Source organism: Argopecten irradians, chromosome 2 (assembly GCF_041381155.1).
Source record: "Argopecten irradians isolate NY chromosome 2, Ai_NY, whole genome shotgun sequence".
NCBI classification, from domain to species: Eukaryota; Metazoa; Mollusca; class Bivalvia; order Pectinida; family Pectinidae; genus Argopecten; species Argopecten irradians.
Window position 1 is genome coordinate 45554063 of NC_091135.1, and position 21006 is coordinate 45575068.

General features: G+C 33.6%; 1 protein-coding gene across 1 annotated transcript in view; it reads left to right on the forward strand.

Moving 5' to 3' along the window:
- LOC138315663 (uncharacterized) overlaps nt 1-17565 on the forward strand; it is a 29472-nt gene extending 11907 nt beyond the window's left edge. The window contains exons 17-41 of the mRNA XM_069256847.1: nt 214-333; nt 3249-3362; nt 3858-3989; nt 4368-4469; nt 4618-4743; nt 4927-5049; nt 5459-5584; nt 6051-6164; nt 6389-6520; nt 7056-7166; nt 7645-7770; nt 7898-8005; nt 8218-8343; nt 8808-8915; nt 9355-9468; nt 9949-10074; nt 10447-10557; nt 10944-11069; nt 11498-11605; nt 11990-12097; nt 12441-12563; nt 12845-12976; nt 13258-13392; nt 16875-17012; nt 17346-17565. Coding sequence (XP_069112948.1) covers nt 214-333; nt 3249-3362; nt 3858-3989; nt 4368-4469; nt 4618-4743; nt 4927-5049; nt 5459-5584; nt 6051-6164; nt 6389-6520; nt 7056-7166; nt 7645-7770; nt 7898-8005; nt 8218-8343; nt 8808-8915; nt 9355-9468; nt 9949-10074; nt 10447-10557; nt 10944-11069; nt 11498-11605; nt 11990-12097; nt 12441-12563; nt 12845-12976; nt 13258-13392; nt 16875-17012; nt 17346-17482 — 3026 coding nt within the window. The 3' untranslated portion in view covers nt 17483-17565. The remainder of the gene's footprint in view (nt 1-213; nt 334-3248; nt 3363-3857; nt 3990-4367; nt 4470-4617; nt 4744-4926; nt 5050-5458; nt 5585-6050; nt 6165-6388; nt 6521-7055; nt 7167-7644; nt 7771-7897; nt 8006-8217; nt 8344-8807; nt 8916-9354; nt 9469-9948; nt 10075-10446; nt 10558-10943; nt 11070-11497; nt 11606-11989; nt 12098-12440; nt 12564-12844; nt 12977-13257; nt 13393-16874; nt 17013-17345) is intronic.
- The last annotated feature ends 3441 nt before the right edge of the window (nt 17566-21006 follow it).

Below are 21006 nucleotides of genomic sequence, written 5' to 3' on the forward strand. Positions count from 1 at the left end.
TTCTTAAAACATAGTTAATTGGTGTAATGTATAGTTAACTATAATCGTAATCGCATACTTCAACATAACAGAAAGGGGGTTTAAAATGTCTTCTCGTTGCCATAATTATCAAATGAAAAAATGAGCATAATCAAAATCTGTATGGATCATTCGCGAGTATGTTTGGTCATATGTAAATATTGCAAATATTGTGTTGAATATTCTGTATTGTAGAATGCCCATGGAATGGAGAATGTAAAGCAGTTGGCACGACATGGTTCGATAAAGATGAATGTGCCAAGTATGGCTGTGTTCAGACAGAAGATGGCGTATCTATTGAAGAAATCATCGAAGGTAATCAATTACTGTACAGTCTAATTTTGTATATAGTGTTCGGTTGTAGCTGTCATGTCCAAATGTCATTTATGAAAAACAATAATGCAACTTTCGCAGTGTTAACGTGGAAGAGCGTCGGTTGTTACTACAGGAAATGACAACGGAAGATATTGATTACAAACAATGATGAAATTTATTTACAATGAATGATTAGTATTGGAAATAGCATATATTCACAAAACAACTATTCACTCTCACTAACTCTCTCATTCTCATACTAATTACCCTAAAATGTCAGTGTAGCTTCAGGCAAATAACAAATAAAGAAACCAATGGGAAACCAGAGTTCTTGTACAACATCCGCACTCCACAGAGTCAGCTCAATCCAGAGCCACAGCACAATTTATGTCGCTCTAATGGTAGATCAATCCAGAGCCAAAATCGTTCACGCAGGTAAGAACCTGTCTAAAGATACCACACATAATGGCCTCAACAGTGCCCAATATCGACAGCACTGCCAATGTATTCCCGTAGGAAAAGGGTTGATGCAATCTACAGCCGCCAACCTGTTGCTGAACAAACCCCAAGAACTATCGCTGACCTAACCCTGTCGGATGAGGGTGGGTGTAGTATCCGGGTCGGTCCTGATGCTAATAATGTAGATGGGTGTCCTTATACTGGTCCTGGCTGAATCATGATCCCTGGGCTTCAAATCCCGTCATGCGAAGCTACAATTAATAATTAATACTACAAAATAGACTAATCACTCACATTTACACGCGTAACGTTTTTAAGATTTAAATACAGAATAATATAAAAAAATATAACATTTGACTATTAACTTTACATAACCAGTTATGTATGAATTGACTAAAGCATATCTAAAGCACTAAATACCTATGTGCGGCTCCAAAATGTACATAAAATAACATTTACTGGTATGTACTAATAATCTCCCACTCAGGGCTTCCATACATTTTACACCCGCGCGCGGACTCACCACGTTCTACTAAGTAAGAATAAAACTGGGCTTCCATAGATTTATAATCGAGAACGGGTATCGATAGAAAGTATGTAATTTAAAATATCATAAACAACTGCATATTTTCACAACATATCATATCAACATACACATAGAATACATGAGATATAGTATGAAATAGCAAACAAATTATATAAATTCCTACTGAAGCGATAAATACAATGTAATGGCCACGGTTGAATGGTGTCAGGGCCAGAGTCTCTCGGGCTAACAGATACCTAGATTGATTGACTCGATAATAACGGGTACAACATCAAAATACCCACACAAATAATCTAGAAATAAAGCAGAAAGGTTACTTACCACAGTCTGTAATCTGTGCCTGAATCAAACGGCGTAATATGTCGGTAAATCCATACCGGGTACACGACAACAAAGAAACATGTCTACCGCCGTTCACAGCTCAGTCCGTGCACCCTTACCTGTGACGCGTTTCCGCCCAGCAATACCTGACCGTTAAAGATACTTACCTCGGTAAGACAAAATAATTTCAAAACATACATTACAAACTCCAGAGTATACATGCTTGTGTGACACGCAGGTTAAACTAATCACAAAATATGTACTTTTATTAATTTGCATAAAACCCATATGCACAAACAAATGAGTGTAGACACTATACATGACAATGATAGTAATGAAATGCTGAAGTATCTAGATAACATGAAATATATACATGTAGCTGATTTCAGGAGATGAAACGTCATAGCTTCACTTTAGATTATAATTGATTAAACAATCGAATGACAATATGAAATTAGCAAAATGATACACACATTTAAATCATATCAATTATCAAAAACAATATTGCATTTTTAACTTAATTTCACTTAGGTACTCATATAGTCTAACCATCCTACGCCAAATTAAGCCGAACCTCAAACAAATTGCAAAAGAAACTTTTTTATTCATTATCATAATTAATAGTGTATGGTTAAACACACATACAAATTCGAAATCACTGGGATACTGGGAAAGGTCAAATTTTGAAGGGCAAAGGTCAAACTAGTTATTTGTATCAGTAATCTATTACATACTCTACAGAAATAAGTAATATCATGGAATAGATGTTATATGACCACTTCTACAGTTTGCCCGAATCAATGAGGAAATAATTCTATCAGTATTTACAACTTTAAGAAAATATCAGTTTAGCCGCTATTTTTCCGTGTTTTTGTTTTTACTTGTATTCAGTAAGTTAAATGTCATCATACATTATATAAATTCATCTCTTTGTGCTTTTTGTCACAGATCTAAGAATATTATCGCCGAGAAACTATTTAATTCAAATGACAGCGTGAAACCAAATAAAATTATCGTAAAAGCATAGATTATCATATTCATGAGAGTATCAATGATGTATCGTAATTCGGTTTTGATATTGAATCAAATAAAATATTATTTAGACTGATAACAAGATGTATAAAACGTACTTACCAGCGATAACAACGAAGGAAACATACGTCGTCTGCTTTCGTTTACGATGATTATCTCCCTTTGTAGCACTCTTCATATCTACGGCGGCCCAAACGGGCCGTATGAATGGTAGGCAATATTTCGAACAGAAAACACTTAAATTAGTCATTTTCCCCTTGTTCGATTTTTTCGAATTTTGATATGTGTTGTATGCCTACGAAATGTAAATATTACTTGTATTTTTGTTTCTTTTGCAATTTGTTTGAGGTATAATGGTATAGTGGTTAGACTAATACTATTTCTAAATGAAATGGTATCATTCAGAGAGTTCGAACAATTGTTAATCCTAAAAGACAAAATACATTGTAAATAATTATATTTTACGATGGCTCTTGGAGATAAGTTCTGTTATTCTATGCCTCAATATCATATCTGACTTTGAATGGTAGAGAAAATGACATACTTTTTCTGTCAGGTTGTAGGGACGATTATAGAGAGAGGTGTTTTAGGAACGGAGCTACGGTCGGCATGGCAGACACATGCATCCGGTTCCAATGTCAGAACGGCAAAATGATCCCCATAGCTGTTGGTGAGTAGCGAAAGCATTCCAAAATACAATAATTGTTAATAAAATGTTAAAATCAAAATTGATGTCATCAGCTGACTATTGTTGCAAAAAATTATTAAACAATCATTGATTGAAATTAAAGAAAGCTAAACATATAAGTAGTAAACCACAAGAAAACAGAAACGAATTATCACATGTATCCATGCTTAGTTTACTTTAACGTTTGCATAATACTAGTATAAGTATAAACAATTCTGTTCTCAATGTTAATCATGTATTTGTGGTGGTTCATGATTTCGTAAATTCATAGAACAGCAGCAAGTAAGTAAAATCTTGGAAATCATACAATTTCTGACGCAGGACGCATGATTAAACACATCATATATAAGACAAAATGAAGATAAATATGTAAAACTAATATTTGTTCTATTGACTTTCAAATAACACATTCAGTCTTAGATTTGATATCTATCGAAAACTACATGATGACAGTCATATTCTGCTTATCGTATCCAGGCTGTCCCCATGAAGGCAGATGCTTGAACGTAAGTGAGGTGGTTAAAGACGAAAAAACTTGTATAAGATACGAGTGTGCCGTTGAGGAAGAAGGCGAGGGATTCATCAAGACGGTCAAGAAGGAACGAGCTGGTAAGTTACTGTAGATGATGATTCAAAATTTCAGTTTATATTTCAAGTCCAATAGTGAGCATTTTGATGACATCATGCACCCTAAAATCTTTTTTATGATACATTAAAATGAAAATTAATTATGCTTATAGATGATTTCATGCGGAAATCACGATAATATAATTTGTTTCTGTTTATTGCTTTACCATTATACATAGACGTCAAGATAGAAATGACAGAGATGGTCCTTCATCTGAAATCCAGGGATGTTGTGTGCCAAGTACGCGTGTGTTTAATATACATGTATTGTCTTGTTTTTATATGTTTGTGGTAATACATTTTGCCCTTTATTTTCAACTTAATGAAATATCAATAAACGTATTCATATTTTAATCACAGGTTGTCTTGACCATGACACTTGCTACTGGAGGGGTCAGACTAAAACAGAAGCCTGCGTAACGTATAGATGTATGAAAGGTGGATTTAAGGTCGTAGATGCACGTGAGTATTAGATGAAATCGTATTACATCACCCTATTTTTCATCTACATTTAAATTGATACTCTGAATTAAGCAAAGCTTAGGCATATATTCTTATATTCATTTTTGAAGAGACAATGCTGATTTTTCTTATCTATATACTTTTCAAGAATGTGAATTTAGAGGCCATTGCAAGTTCCTGAATAGTAAATGGGAGCACGAGAAAAAATGCTTGACATTTTCCTGTGTCAAAAAGGGTGACGCCGAAATCCCGAAAGTCAAGAGAGATCTCTGGGGTAAGTGAAATAATAATAGCATCATTACAAATATACTATCACGTGCATCATGCATACACCAGTGAACAACAAAAACACAATCATTTATAAAAAGAGCCGATGATAGACGTGTTGTTCCCCAATAATGTTTACCAGTAGGTATAGTAGTGTTACAATTCTAATAGTATGCATAATTTTATCCAGGATGTAGAGACGAGAAAGGAAAATGTTACACATTCGGAAAGACGAAAAAGATTAACAATTGTGTGACTTTCGTATGTGAAAGAAGGAAGGGATATGGTGCCCAATTCTTCCCAAAAGATGTCGGTAAGTTACGAACATTGACACTTGCAATAACAAGTCTCATCACTATATAACTTTACTTCAAAAACTTTTAAATAGTTAATAATGCAGTCACACGACTTATGATTGTTTTTCTTTTTAGCACAGTTGTTCGTACAAGATTCTAATTCTTTGAAGTATCAATTTGGACTAAAACAACCCCATCCATCCTCCATCCTGTGAAATAACATTTCTGTGTAAATGAAGGGCAGACTCATCTACCCCATTGGTGAAATTTACTATATAATTTGCCTCTATATAAAGGACGTATATATTAAAGTACATTCGAGCTACATGATTTTGGGCATCTGTATATATTTTTGACAGGTTTGATTATAATGGAGAGAAGAAAGCAGAGATAACGCCTCATAATATTTTCTTGTTTATTAAATAGGATGTGAATTCCGAAGAAAGTGTAAAGCAGTAGATGAGGAATGGGTACATAGGAGGAAATGTGTCAAACAGACATGCTTATACACAGAGGGATCTGATCTTCCTGAAGTTATGAGTTCTCCATACGGTAACCACACTTTTATATTTACATAGTGTAGGTTCAGGAACAAATTGATAAATTGATTCATTTAATATTTATTCTAGGTATGACTTTATAGTATTTCAAAACATATACATTATTTAGACGAGAAGTATGTCTTAAATATTGGCCACCAGCAATGTTCACTTTAGCTGGTCAAAATAATAATTGCAGTCAAGCAGTGGGACATTCATCGAAATATATACATTATGATTTACTATCGATCTTTACAAATATGTGGATTTGCATAAACCATTTTACTGATCATGATCAACTTAAAATATCGTATCTATGATATTGCCTAATCGACATAGTAGATTAAATTCTACTTACTTTATTTTACAACAAAGACTTATTAGAAGGCAATTTTCGCCATGTGTTACAGATGGTAAAGTACAATTTAGGAGATGCTGGTAAAATCAGTTGTTGAGTGTTTGTTTTACTTGCCATTCAGGTTGCAGATCTGGAGATAAGTGCTATGCCTTCGGCGAACTCGTTACAGACGATGAAAATGCATGCGTTAAATACGAATGTACAAAATATGAAATATTTTCACCAGTAGAAACAGGTAAGTTAAAGAAATATGAATTATGACAGATCGAAATAAAGTAGACAAATCCAAGAAACAAGAATAATGATATTGTATCTTAGACACTTTTAATATCTCAAACGACGATATCATAGTTTATCTAGAAATTAATGTGTAATATCTTTTAATAGTGATGATGTTTTGAATAGGAAGTATTAGTTCATATTAAACGAATAAGAATAACTTCATTTTGTTTTATATAGGATGCATGTACAATGGACAGTGTAAGAAAGACAGATCACGCTGGGTTGACAGGGAGAAATGTATCCGATACAAGTGTAAATCGGAATCCGTCAGTCCATCACAGGTCATTATGCATACGAAAAAGGAAAAAGGTAACATCATATTTAGTGTCTCTACTTACTCCTTCGTGTTTTAATAAAGTATAATAAAGTAAAACGATTCGAACTCGATTATCTGGCTTTATATGAAGCTCTCAGATAACTCGAAGATTTCCCGAGACGAATTCGCGTTCGAATTAAATGTATATGTTTTGTGAGAGAAACAATTAATACACTATAACTATTGTAAAAGGAGCGGGTCGTTGTGATTTGTACATGGTGTTTAATAGGTATATCACTTAGCTGACGGAGCCTGCTTCGTTGGTTAAATCGGTAGAGCCATAGTTTTTTTTTGCACCGGGGATCCGGATTCGATCCCTGGTCGGGACACTCGACAGGAATGTGCATTTTCCCTGTTCCTCTACACAATATCCAATATGATCCTTCTGAACAATCTAAATATACATGTACTAGAGCAAATAAATCTTAAAACAGATCGAAAGGACCAGTTTATATAAATTTATTTTGTATAAAACTATTGTACTGAAGAATTTATCTGTACGAGGATACATGTTTCCTTTCTTCACAGGATGTAAAGACTTCGATGGGAAGTGTATGTGGCCTGGTGATACCACTATTAAAGATTGTACCACATACTTATGTGACCCAACAAAGGGAACTCTTGTCATCATTAAGGAAGGTAAAATGATATTCTTATAGCCCATCACTTTCTTAATGATCCTTAGAAATCAACTAAATACGACGTTTATAGTCAATGTGTCGCACACAATGAAAGAAAACGGTTGGTTTGTACCGATTTGTTGTAAATAGAATTTGATTATCAGGTATTGTTCCGCAAAATATTTCTTGTAATTTTACCATAGATTAAATATATGCTGGTTTTTCTTTAAATAAGTTCAGGTACTGTCTCATCCTTTGTACTTAGCATCCCCGGAAAAAGATTATGAATGCAACTTTCATAAGAAAGAAAATACAAATAAATGATAATGGTACAATTTTGCTTATACACTAAATATAATATAATTTACCAATGTTGAAATTTTCCCCTTTGATTACTATTTTATCAATATGTCGATAGAAAATATACGTAAACGTTACCAAACTACAAATTTTTGATCTAATTAAATTGAGTTTTATTGATTTATGAAATGTTTTAGATTGCCAGGATGGAGACCAATGTAGAGCTCTTAATTCAGAATGGTTCGACTCTGAAACCTGTACTGATTACAAGTGTATGTACTCGCCCGTATTAAATGACATCATAATCGACGCCAAGACAACAGGTTCGTGCTCATATCAATCGATCAATTAGGAATCCAATGTTAAATTGTTAGATAATCACAACTAAAATCAAAAAATAGATAAACAGGTTATAAATATGAACTATAAAATATTTTTGTGATTTCCTAGGCTGCAAAAATGACGACGGAAGATGTTTCCAGAAGGGGGAGAAGAAGGAGGAAGGATGCAACAAATTCTTGTGTAACAAAAACTCTAACTTCAGACCTGTTGAAATGGGTAAGTTACGAGAAAGGATCGGCTGTTATTCCGAGTTTAATCACTTTCTGGTGTTCCAGCGAAATTGAAGATGTCACTTTTTCGAAAAGTAAATAGATTAGATATAAACAAAAATTACTTAAAGAACATTTGTAAGGTTATTTGAAACGAGCAGATATTGGTTTAACAACAAATTCTCTACATGATTTATCATTTTGTTTATGGTTACATAGGCTGCCAATGGAGAAAGAAGTGCTACAAGATTGGCGAGACATGGCAGAAGAACTGCATCACATACACCTGTGAACTCGTCGCCAAAGGGCCGAACTTCGTTGAAACACACGTTAACGAATCGCATGGTAATTTTGTTACGAAATCAATAGCTACGAATCAAATGTGCACTATATCATGACATCATCGATATGGATAAGATTTTTTTTTCGTAATTGTTTGCTAGGTCATTTATTAATAAATGAAAAACAAATCAAACAAGCTCTTACAGTCACCGACACGTCCATCATGATGAACTAAATGAGATAAACCAAGGGTGAATTTAACGTCAGTGATAGTAACTCCTGGAGGATGGAGGATGTAGCAATGCAAGAAACTCAAGCTACCTATCATAATATCATTTATTTTATCGTGTAACTTTAACTAACAGTTTCATGTATTAGCATTCTTTCATAACGCCAATATATACAATGTAAATAAGCCAATATTGTGATAGTAATACTGTGTATTAATCATTCAAACTGGCGCATGTACTTGCATTATTTATTGCATTACCTTTTTGTATATAGTATTTTATATTCGGTACCCAAAGGTTGTCTTTGTGGTAGCGGAGGCTGTTATAGGCCGGGGGACAAGCGCACAGATGGGTGCCTAACGTACGTTTGTCGTGAAGGCGGGGAATTCGAATTAGCAAGATTTGGTAAGCTTCATATTACGTAATGTTAACAGTTTCAGGTGTTTATAGAAAATATTTTCAGTAAGGATGCGAATAATTGTAAAAGAGTTTAATACTTTAATACAATCACATCCGGCCAGCATTACAATGATGGAAATTAGAGCAATGCTTTTGCAACATGTTAATTATATAAAAAACAATATATAAAAATATAAATATAAAAAATATAAAGTTATCGACAGTTAATCAACTGTTTTTAAATATTGTTTTACTTTTCATTTTCGTTTTATTTATCTATCTATTGTAATTGTGTTGGTAAATATTTACATTTCCTAATAAAAGGGGGGAAACTGATCTTACATGTAGTTGTTCTATACTTAATACTCTGTTTGTACAACTATGTAATATTATAATATATTATACCAGATAACCCTGGTTATGATACCTCTATATTTATCTGCAGCGTGTACAATACCCGACGGATGCTTGAAACCCGGAGAGTTTTATATGGATGAGAATGAATGCGTTGAATACACATGCAGCAGGAAAACACGATCGCTTGAGCCTGTAAACAGAAGTAATATTTCCTTACTCCATGCGCAATTCTTGTCTCAAATACTTTTACATGATTTAAAGCAATTATCACTTCTGGAATGCATTTCTATACTCAAGTATTTTGGGAAGAGTCGCTTTAAATATCAAGTAATAATGCGCGACCAGATGATGAAGTATTTATTATCATTTTAAAATGGTGTTAATTCCATACGACTCTCGTTATCAGTTTCCATCAGTGATATGTAATAACCATCAATCAATGCATCACCATGTGTAACCTTTTATAAAGTGTCTTCATCAAAAACACTAATATCAAAACATACAAGCGGTGTTAAAATGATATTTAAAACAGAAATTCAGCAAAGGATTTAGTCATAATTTCTTGAAGTCTTCTCACATTATAATAAACGTCCCAAACATTTCATATAGTATATCGAGTGAAACCAAGTACATATTATTTAAAGCGCACAGATTTCATATATGTACATATAACTTGTAACAGGATGTAAATGGAAAGGTCAATGCAAGGAGAGAGATTCTAAATGGTTCGACAAAGATGCCTGTCAAGGGTATAAATGTGCCTACAGTCCAGCTGATAATGACGTCAAAGTGGTAGAGAGAACAGCAGGTATATCTACATTGTTTATTCTCTGTTATCGTTATAAACAATAAGAACATCCCGGCGAGATATGCACATCAGCGTTTAATTCAATGCATACTTTTTCATATAATTTATAGCATGACGAGTTATGTTTCGATGTTTATTCGCACTTTACACAAGTAAAGCTAAACGATTCATTTAATATTTAATCAAGCGTTCTATCCCTTGATATCTCTGATTTTAGTTTTCTGTGACAGTATTTTAATAGAAACCTCGATTGTTACCTCACCACATTGCTCTGTCGGAAGAAAACCTTATCTTTATAAACAGGATTTCTAGGCCAACCTTCATGTTTATACAAGGTATAGTGAGTAATCATAGATAACGGTGTTAATTTAGGATGCAGGGACGATGAAGGACAATGTAAACGATCAGGAGCCACAGTGCCTTCGACCAACGAATGTGTTAAATTCAGGTGTGAAAATGGCGAATTAGTGCCCGAGAAAGTAGGTAAGTAAGCGCAAAGGATTATGTTTAATTTCTCAACAACAAAAAACAAAAACAAAAAATATTCACATTCGCAACAGTACATGGTATATTATGCAGATTTGACTTTCTTATGTCACTAATGATATGGTAATGAAAAAGAACTGGAAACACCAAGCTAACCATGAATTCCATTCTATTGATATCTGACATATCTTTTAATTTTCTAGATTTTACATTGTTAATTTATTTTGTGCCTTTATCAATCTTTATTCCTATAATTTCGATATTTTTCATAACTGCAGCCATTTTTTTCGTTTTTTTCTCTAATTCAAGTACGAAGAAACCGCAAAAGCTTTAAAATTTTGTAAGAATTCAATCGGACTGAAGCGTATCTTTCCTATTTCAAGGTTGTGAATGGGGCGATGAATGTGTTCCTCGCGGATATTCTTGGCTGGAAGACTGCGTCCAATACTCGTGCCAAATAGAAGAACAGGGACCCACATACATCGACACTACAGTAGTAGCTCATCATGGTAAATGTCTAAGTTTGACTAAATTAGGCACAACAAGCTAACCGCGGAAACAATTCTGTTTCTTACAAAAAACATTTCATTCCCCCAGTCATGTAAACATTGAAGGGCTGCCAAGGTCTGGGCCTCAAAATAAACAATGTCCCAACACAGGGACATGTAATTTATAATGTTGGAAAAAAAGATGGTTTAATGGAAACATTTCCTAGTTATTTGAATGAACACTATTGTATTGTATTAATATTTCAACTAGTTGATTTTACAAACTCCAGTAGCACATATACCCAGGATATCTGATCCGAAATAGCATCTGAAAGTTTTCAGATATGTTCGTTACAGCTGATTTGGTTAAGCATGGAATTATCGTTCTTGAGCTTTGAAATTACACATCATTTGAACAGAATTTTAGATTGTGTGTTTCTGTTGTACAGGTTGCCATGATTGTACCGGGAAGTGTTACATGCCAGGAGAGGAGATCACACAGGGCTGTCTAACCAGAGAATGCACGTGGGGAGGCTACTTTAAAAATGTCAAAGTTGGTAAGTCGTGTAACAATATCGATAAAGCAATATTGCAAATACGGCAAGTTTTATAAGCAGCAGGGGTTGACGATAAACAGAGAAAACATACTCTTTTAAAGTTGCTGGTTTCTTTTGTTATTTGTATTCCAGTCAAAATTTTCTGATGTTTTACAAGACCTGTAGGTAGAATAACAGAAACTATATTGTAAATAAAAAATATATTTGATGAGTTATTCCATCAAGCCTAACACTATAATTATATCAGCTATTATATGAGTAATTATTTGCATTTTTTCTGAATTCATATCCTCTACTCCTCACTCTCTTTCATGTACAAATACATTAAGCAATCAAATGCATGATGGAAACACACAATTTACATACTGATGCTGCTGTTTTCAGGATGTATGACAAAATCTGGGGAATGTGTTGAAATCGGTGAAAAGATTAACTACGGCGTCCGGGAGCAGGTTTGTGGAGATGATGGAGACCTAGTTCCTGTTGAACCACGTTAGTAGAGTCGGTTTTGAAATATTTTTGTTTAAGGTTTGGACGTATAACATCCCATCAGCAGCTAAATAGTTGATATTAATTAATGTCAACCTTTGCTTTGCGATAGTTAAGAAAAAAGAAACTACAGCAGAGTACTTTGCTAAAGAAGAAACCACACTTTTCGACGTATTCTCGTTTAATACTGCTAAAATTAAGAAGATGGCATTCGATGAAAATATGATAAGAAGTGTCAACGAAAATGTAACTCTTTGTTTTAGATGACAATACGCAATACCTTGTAACAATAGGTTACATACCTTAGTGTTATGTTATATAATTTCCGATTGTCTTTGACCTTTAGCCACTGGATGTTACGATGGAGACAACAAGTTTTACCCTATCGGAGAGTATATGACAAAGGATTGTGAGAAATTTGAATGTCAACGGCGTGGATACACTGCCAACTTCTACCTCGTACAAAAAGGTAGGCAAACTTTTCATAGTTTCTTTTCGAGGTGTGAAATTTATTTTACACGAAGTTAACGTTTCGCTGATAACACTGATAAGAGGCTCACTGTAATTAAGTCTTTTGAGACATTAATCAAAATAGCCCTTTAGAGTAAAGTTGAATATTTTCTCTACTGACATACCTAAAATTATAAAGATAACCTTGTTCACACTTCAAATATCTGAAGATATCGAAATAATAATGATAATTCAAGTTAATTAGGTTATCTATTACCTATTCATGTATTTAACTTCCAGGTTGTATGTACAAGAATAAGTGCCGAGATGTTGGATTTTCATGGTCTGATTTCGCGACTTGCCGTTTCTTTTACTGTACTAACCAACAGAGCGGCGTTGGAGTGCTCGAGGCGGTCATTAAGGAATTAGACGGTACAATCTGTTTTTAAAGCAATCATTGTTTCAGTTATTCAAATAGGGCAAGCATGTTCGAAACATATGCTTTCTTCAGAAAATTGACCTAAATAATGTAAAAGTCTGATTTCAAAAGATGATCAATGTATTGATAAGTTAACTTTCTAGCCTTCCCTTTACGTTACTTTTGTATGATATCATTTACATAAACTGTACTCAAATCTTTGTAACTTATCTTGTATCATGTTTCAATATTTATTTTTAAAATCTTACATAGTCTTCAATAATTGGTTTAAAAGGATGTTGGGACAGCAGAAATGAGAAATGCAGAGAAAACGAAGAGACATGGTACGAAGGATGTTTCCAAAAGCAGTGCATTGTGACAAAGTCTAAGAAAAACTCCGTCATGAAAAATGTTGTAATTGTCTCAGGAGGTAAGTGTTGTCGGGTATATACATATTGTTCATACTCCAATTAATAATGTGTCTATCTGACCTTACTCCACAGAAGTTTGACAGTTATAAAATGTATTCGATACACTTAATAATTTTATGTATACTTTGGACTGCAATCTTCTTCTTGAAAATAATTTCATTTTCATGTGTTCCCTTGGTGTCAGAATATAAGACTCTTTCATATGTATACATGTACATGGAGGATAGGGGAATTCCACCCGACGGGTCATAAAATGTGGTAAAAACCTCGGCAAGCCTAGGGTGTTATAACATTATATGAACCCTCGAGAGGAATATCCCCTATCCTCCATGTATACATAATGAAAGAGTCTTTTTCTCTCATATCATAACCAGATTTCTATTAAAATACCGTTCGCTCCTCAATTTCACTTTTATTTTTTAGATTTTTTATTTTAAAATGTTATACTAAAACAATACGATATTCTTAAAGAGCATACCAGTTTGTGACAAACAGAAAGTTTACGGACAAAATTAGATTATGTTGTATCTTATGTGGGTGATTGTATAATTCTCTGGAAAAAAATCGTGATCTGACCGATTTTTTTTGTACCCGATCACATAGTACACGTATACGTACATCCGCGAAATATATAGCGCCAATATCCAAAACGAAAAGAGAAAGAATTGATTGTATGTGTTTACATGTATTTTCGTCGGACTTCCATTCATATATTGGCGGTCTAAGTTACTCTGAGTCGCTCTAGATCACCATCAATTGACGATGTCTTGGTTCTGGAGCTTGTTTTGTTATATAAACATTTATTTCACTGTTATTCATATGTGATCCAGCGATCCAGTGTCCGATCTTTGTTGTGATAAAGGATTGTATGTATTTAAACATTTTCCTTGTTTTGAAGCGAAGCGGAGGACTAGTACTGTTCTCGCTCAGATGGTATGCTACGTAACGTTAACTCTATGTGGTTTTCATGTTCGACAGCATGTTTGAATCATACTTTGTGTCTATCATTCAGAGTTCTATAATTATTCATCGATTGTGTGTTTTGTTTGTCAGTAAGTTAACAGAAACTTTGAGGGCACAAGGCGGGACATTATTGTCGGTCATTTTGGGACTACCCGTACGCGTATTATATTCACAACAGGCACAGGACACGCAAATATTCACTATAGGTATAATACGCCTCCAGTCGATATACATGTACGTCATTCATAATAGGATACGATTCACGGTACTGATACATGATATGAAATATTATATTAACAGCATTTACGTGCCCCTGTACAACATGTAGGCCTATATGACATATCAACGGTTGTCTCCATGCTTACACAAATTAATCCGCGCGCGTGAAACGTCATGTAAGATATATTTATCTTACATGGGCAAACTATATAGAACATAATGTAATGTGAGAGAAAAAATATAATATAGGAGGCAATTTCCTTAAAATAATATATTTGATCATCCTAAAGTTAAATATGGAATAGTGTCTTAGTGGTGATCTTGTGTACACATAGATTTACTCGGATTAATTTCGGTTGGTATTTCGCATTTGTAGTTTCTGAAGAAAAAGAAAATGGTAACGCTGATCATGTAAAAGACATCGTGTTTTAGTATAAGAAATTATAGTATTATTATATAAATCGTAATATGTCAATTTGGTATACTACGGCGGCGTATTAGGGCCACTACAAAATTTTATTTATCTTGTACGTACAAGTTAGTATCTTGTACGTACAAATTACTATCTTGTACGTACAAGATAGTATAATGTTGAAACTCTCGGTATTAAAGGCTGTGGCTGGTTTACTGTCACCATGGTATCGCATGAAGCTATACGTATATTACGTACCCTTTGTTTAAGCCAAAGGGAAAAAAGAATACCTTGCGACATGTTGTGGAGTTGTAATGCTGTGATAAGTTTCCGAACATATATATGTAAATGTTTATAACAGAGTATTAACTATGATCATCATTTTGACAATAATTGATGTGTGTATATATGTCTAATAAACACAAAAACATATATGAAATAATTTGTTTTGCTTTTGTTGTCTGTGCAATCAGTAAATCATTCGAATTAGGGCATAATGCCTAAGATTGTTTTCGGAGGCAGTTAATTATTTTCAATACTACTATTCTGAAGTAAAATAAATGCTCAAACTTTTCCAATAATGGCACCAGTGTGAAGTATTTCACTTTTATTACCGAAGAAAATTACGAATTTGTTTGCTCCTCTTTTTAATAGATAAAACTTATCATTCATCGGAGATGTATCATATCCATTTCATCACTAAATGTATCTTATCTATAACACAAGCGACTATACAGTTTTCTCGAAAGGAACTATACAGTGTCAGTTTCAAAATAATGCAAGTGACTATACAGTTTCAACTAATAATCCGGCAATTTCAAACTACGATTGGGAAAAAGATATTGTCCTCATTAATATATATTTATATATTTAATATTGTCAAATAAGTTAATAAACCTGTGATCGTACTTGAAGCAATGCAAAGTAGACCGACTATCTTTAATTACGAAAAATATCAGGCGGGTGACTCAATTCAGCGGTGATGAACAGCAGTTCAACTCAACTTGTATGTACACAATATTAAGTTGTACGTACAAGATACTATCTTGTACATACAATATACTATAAATTGTACGTACAAGATAGTAACTTGTACGTACAAGATACTATCTTGTACGTACAAGATACTAAGTTGTACGTACAAGATACTAACTTGTACGTACAAGATAATAACTTGTACGTACAAGATACTAAGTTGTACGTACAAGATACTAACTTGTACGTACAAGATACTATCTTGTACGTACAAGATACTAAGTTGTACGTACAAGATACTAACTTGTACGTAAAAGATAATAACTTGTACGTACAAGATACTAAGTTGTACGTACAAGATACTAACTTGTACGTACAAGATACTATCTTGTGCGTACAAGATACTAAGTTGTACGTACAAGATACTAACTTGTACGTACAAGATAAAAACAAACGATACCAATCATTGTATACTACGGCGGCGTATTAGGGCCACTATATAATTTACTTTATCTTGTACGGACAAGTTAGTATCTTGTACGTACAAGATACTATCTTGTACGTACAAGATACTAAGTTGTACGTACAAGATAATAACTTGTACGTACAAGATACTAACTTGTACGTACAAGATACTATCTTGTACGTACAAGATACTAACTTGTACGTACAAGATAAATTAAATTATATAGTGGCCCTAATACGCCGCCGTAGTATACAATGATTGGTATCGTTTGTTTTTTTCTGCATTACTTGTGTCCAATTATCACTGAGATGCAAGTAGCTAAATAAAACTTGAGTTAACCAATGTTGTTTTGATTGTAGACAAGGTTATATGCATTTCAATAGCGGAACTAAACCTCAATTATATTGTATTATCATATAGTCAATACTTTTTATTTTACTTTGAAGGATGCGAACAAAAGATAGGAAAGAAAACGATATGCCACGCCCCTGGTGAAATTTGGAGTGAGGATCGCGAGGATATGTGTCAACAAATGCAGTGCCAAGTCAAGAAAAACGTTTACACCTCTAAACCACTAAAGCCTTGTAAGTATTGGCCATTTAGTGCAACAACAATCACATTTTAAAACCAGTGAAATGTTATGATTACTGAACACTCAATATCTCCTATATGTAAAGTCTTCTTCTTTCAAGGTAATGGAACTGAGAAGGTAGCCAATGTGATTTTTATGAAATTACTCAATACATGTTTATGACATGTACGTCACTGTAACAGAATTACAGTGTCATTGTATTTTTACTATCGCATTGTATCAGTAACAATATGATTTTTCGTCTTAAATTCATACGCCGATCCAAGTTATTTTTATAAAACAAGCCATCACAAACAACGATCAAATTATAACATTTTTTTTTCAGTATGTCGCGATCTTGATGGAAACTGTCGTGATGTTGGTGACGTCGGCTTCGATGCCAAGGTAAATGGCGAGGTCCTACGCAACTGCAAATGCAAAATAAGAAACAAGCAACTCAACTACGTATGCAAAGGATACTAAAAGTCTGTCATTATTTCTGAAATCAACATACAACTTAACGTGCTATTCTAATTTATCTTTCAATAAAATGTATTTCTCCATAAAGCTGTTTACCTTGTTGTTTTGATTTAATATAAACAAAAAGTAATATATCTATAAGAAGAGGAAATAAAGAAAATCTATATATCTTGGTCAAACGGATCAATGAATAAAGAGCTTACTGACTATCACGATTCGTATAAGCTATAAATACGAGTTATCTCTCTTTCTTTTAGTCTATCATGAACCGGTTAATTGTGTGTCTTCAGACCAATTCAAAATTCATGTAATGAACTTCAAACTTCAAAACAGTATCATCTTGCTTTCGGTATGTTACAATGTACCTTTCCGCTCGTTTATTCCTTATCCTACAATAAGAAAAGAAAACCGCTTTTGTACTTCTATTTCTGAATTGATAGTGACACCGACAATGCTGTTTTCCTCAATCAATATATTCCAAAATATGCAGACAATGGCTTAAAATTAGAAAATTCTCCCTATATAATCTAGAGATAACTAGGACCACCAAACGTCTTCATAAAAACGTCTAATATCTTAATCCATATGTTGGAACACTAATTGACTCCAGCACACATGAATGCTGAATATTCACATCAATATGAATAGTTAGAGAATACTTTCTATTGTCCCTAGTGGAGGTGTTGCTCATACAGGATTAATATTCATCTTTGTTATAATGAAGATAGAAAAAAATATCTGTATAATGAGGAGGTAACTACAAAAAGACACGCTGTATGTATATAGTATGTTCTTCTCATGTGAATTAAAACAGTATCTCAAATTCACAACTTTACTAGTATGATTGACAGTAAACAAAATTAACCCTAACTTTCATTCCTTTAGTCATGTTCATTACTCCGGAAACTGCCATTTTTATCAAATTGAAAAAATGTTATTTGCCAAATATCATAATGACGTGTATGCATTACTGTGGCCTGTCACTAAAATGTCTTTCCCGCTCGTGTCAACATATCAAAACCGACAGGATCCCTGTCAACATTTTACCGATAATAACAAGATTTCACGCTAATTTTGACAAGTTAAATATATCACTTTTCACTACAACATTCAAATGTACGCTCCTACTCGTCCCTTTTGTTATGGTGTTTCATACTCAATTAGACCTACTTTGAATATCAACTGCATTTCGTGAGACTGTTTCAGGGAAAATGTGTAGGTTAAAAAATAACAATGATTATAACAATTTAGAACATTAATGGAATTGTTTATTCGAAATTCTGAATCAACCTTTTCAGTCAAGACTCGAATTACCAGAGCAAAAAGACGAAAGACTCATCTGACTATGCTTATATATAGCCAGGATGAGAGTGTACGCGGATTATGTTAAAAAGGAAAACACGTTTCACTCTGTTTTCAATATATACAACAATATATTTGTAAAACTGAGAAACAAGTTGATGCAGCTATAAAATGTGTAAGGAAACCACTTGAATTGGCTCATTGAAAGGAAATATGAGAAATGAAATTAGTGTATAATCCAAAATGCGGATATACCCAAATAACAATTAAACTAGTGCTATTAATAGACTGAGGTGAAAGACTAGTTAATTCATTAAAACTGAAATCTTGGACTTAGCCTCTTGATGGTATAGCCGAAACAATTACCCAAGCTTTCCATACAGTCATACTGAACCTAATGGTAATATATCAATATGACTGAAGAACGTCTTTTGAAATTAACATAAAATGATTTACAATATATTAAACGGTTAATTTCGTAGAAACAACCCACAAAATGAATAAGGTGCTAAAGTAACATGATAACGTTCTTACGGGAATTGCTCGGAAAAAAAAACTATTGGAAAGTGTAGCATAAACTACCAGAATAACAAATAATGGTTCTAAAAAAAAATAAAAAAAAAAGAGGAAATTTTCAACATCAATGCAATAGACATTTATTATCTAACAGATGCAAAGGTTCTAAAGCGATTTATGAAAACGTCTATACACATTGTAATTTGCATCAACGAACTGTAGACATAAATCCCGCATACTTGGATTTTTTGACCTAGATTGCATTAATTTATATGTCAAGATGTTTCAAGATAAACATCTTAATCAAATGACAAACCTTGGACTTGATGTTAAACTTCATTATGCAATTACTATAAAACAATGCTTAAATCTCTAATCCATTGAATTCCAACATCAGAGGTATCTAGATTGTCTGTCCCAACCACGTAGCGTGCTCCCTGCTGATACTCAATCAACATAGACGTGCTGATAGGCATTGGTGTATGATAAAGAATACCCCGGGAGCTTGGTAAGACTAGAGGTACGATCATATGTCATTGTGTGTCGGGCACCTTCATACCCCATGGTACGTAAATACACATCCTGATGACAGCTGTTCTTAATTCATTAGATCTATAAAATAATCAAAATAATAATAAAAAACCATAAAGCATGACAAGGTTCATAGTTACTTGGTATAAAACATTATATTACCTTCTTATTTATACATGTTAATGTCTGGAATAATTTCGTCATTGAAATGAAGTACTAAAATGGTTCCAACAGTAATTAGCAAAAATGGTAAACAAATAAACTTGAAAAAATAAAACGGGAACAATTACTGTGTTATGAAAAAACATGGACCGAAACTTGTCCGCAATTAAAGTCATCTGATCATTATCTGTGAATTGTCGTTAAGAGTTAGATTTCGTTTGCAGATAATGTCATTGGGCTCTTCGATTTGATACTCGTGGGCTTGAAGTCGAATAAAATGGCACATATGTTTAATTCTCGACCCACCGTAGAGCCTTTAGTAATCGTAACCCAATCACAACTAGAGTTTGATTACTCTTAACAGGTCATTGTATCAACATAATAAAAACGCCAGGTAGTTTAAACATCAAAACATCGGGCTTGTCATCTCTGACGTCACGCAGTTCTCGGCGGGTGACAGTAAACATAAGATAAAGTTGCAGATTAGGACAGAAATATTTTTGTTTGGTTTTTATCGAATGACTTCTCTGACGCACCTCAACCATCTGTCATTTTGTCAATTAATGCCTGGCATATACAAATCCATTTTGATAAAATTGAGTTTGAATGAAAAAAGTTTGGAATAATTCCCGCTTTTCATCACTCACTCCCTCCATCTCCTAACTACCCTGTTTACAAGTGGATGAGCATTACCAGTAAATATGCTATCAGAAATGTTGGCATTAAAACATAAAACAAAAGTTATGCAAGTTTCCGTTCATCAAATGCTACATGACGACGGAGAAGGCCGGATGGCTTGTTTCATTAATAAGGTGTTAATATGTAATGATGATGCAACCATGAGGTACCTTGATATGTTAGTGACAACCCCAACACTATTTCTATTTATCATTTTGTCCGAATTCCTGTAAATAATTTAAACAAATTTATTGCGAAAAAGTAATCAAGTAAACCAATATGAGATAGAAGCATTGTTCAAGGATAATTATCTAACTATCTCGTCTAAAATATACATT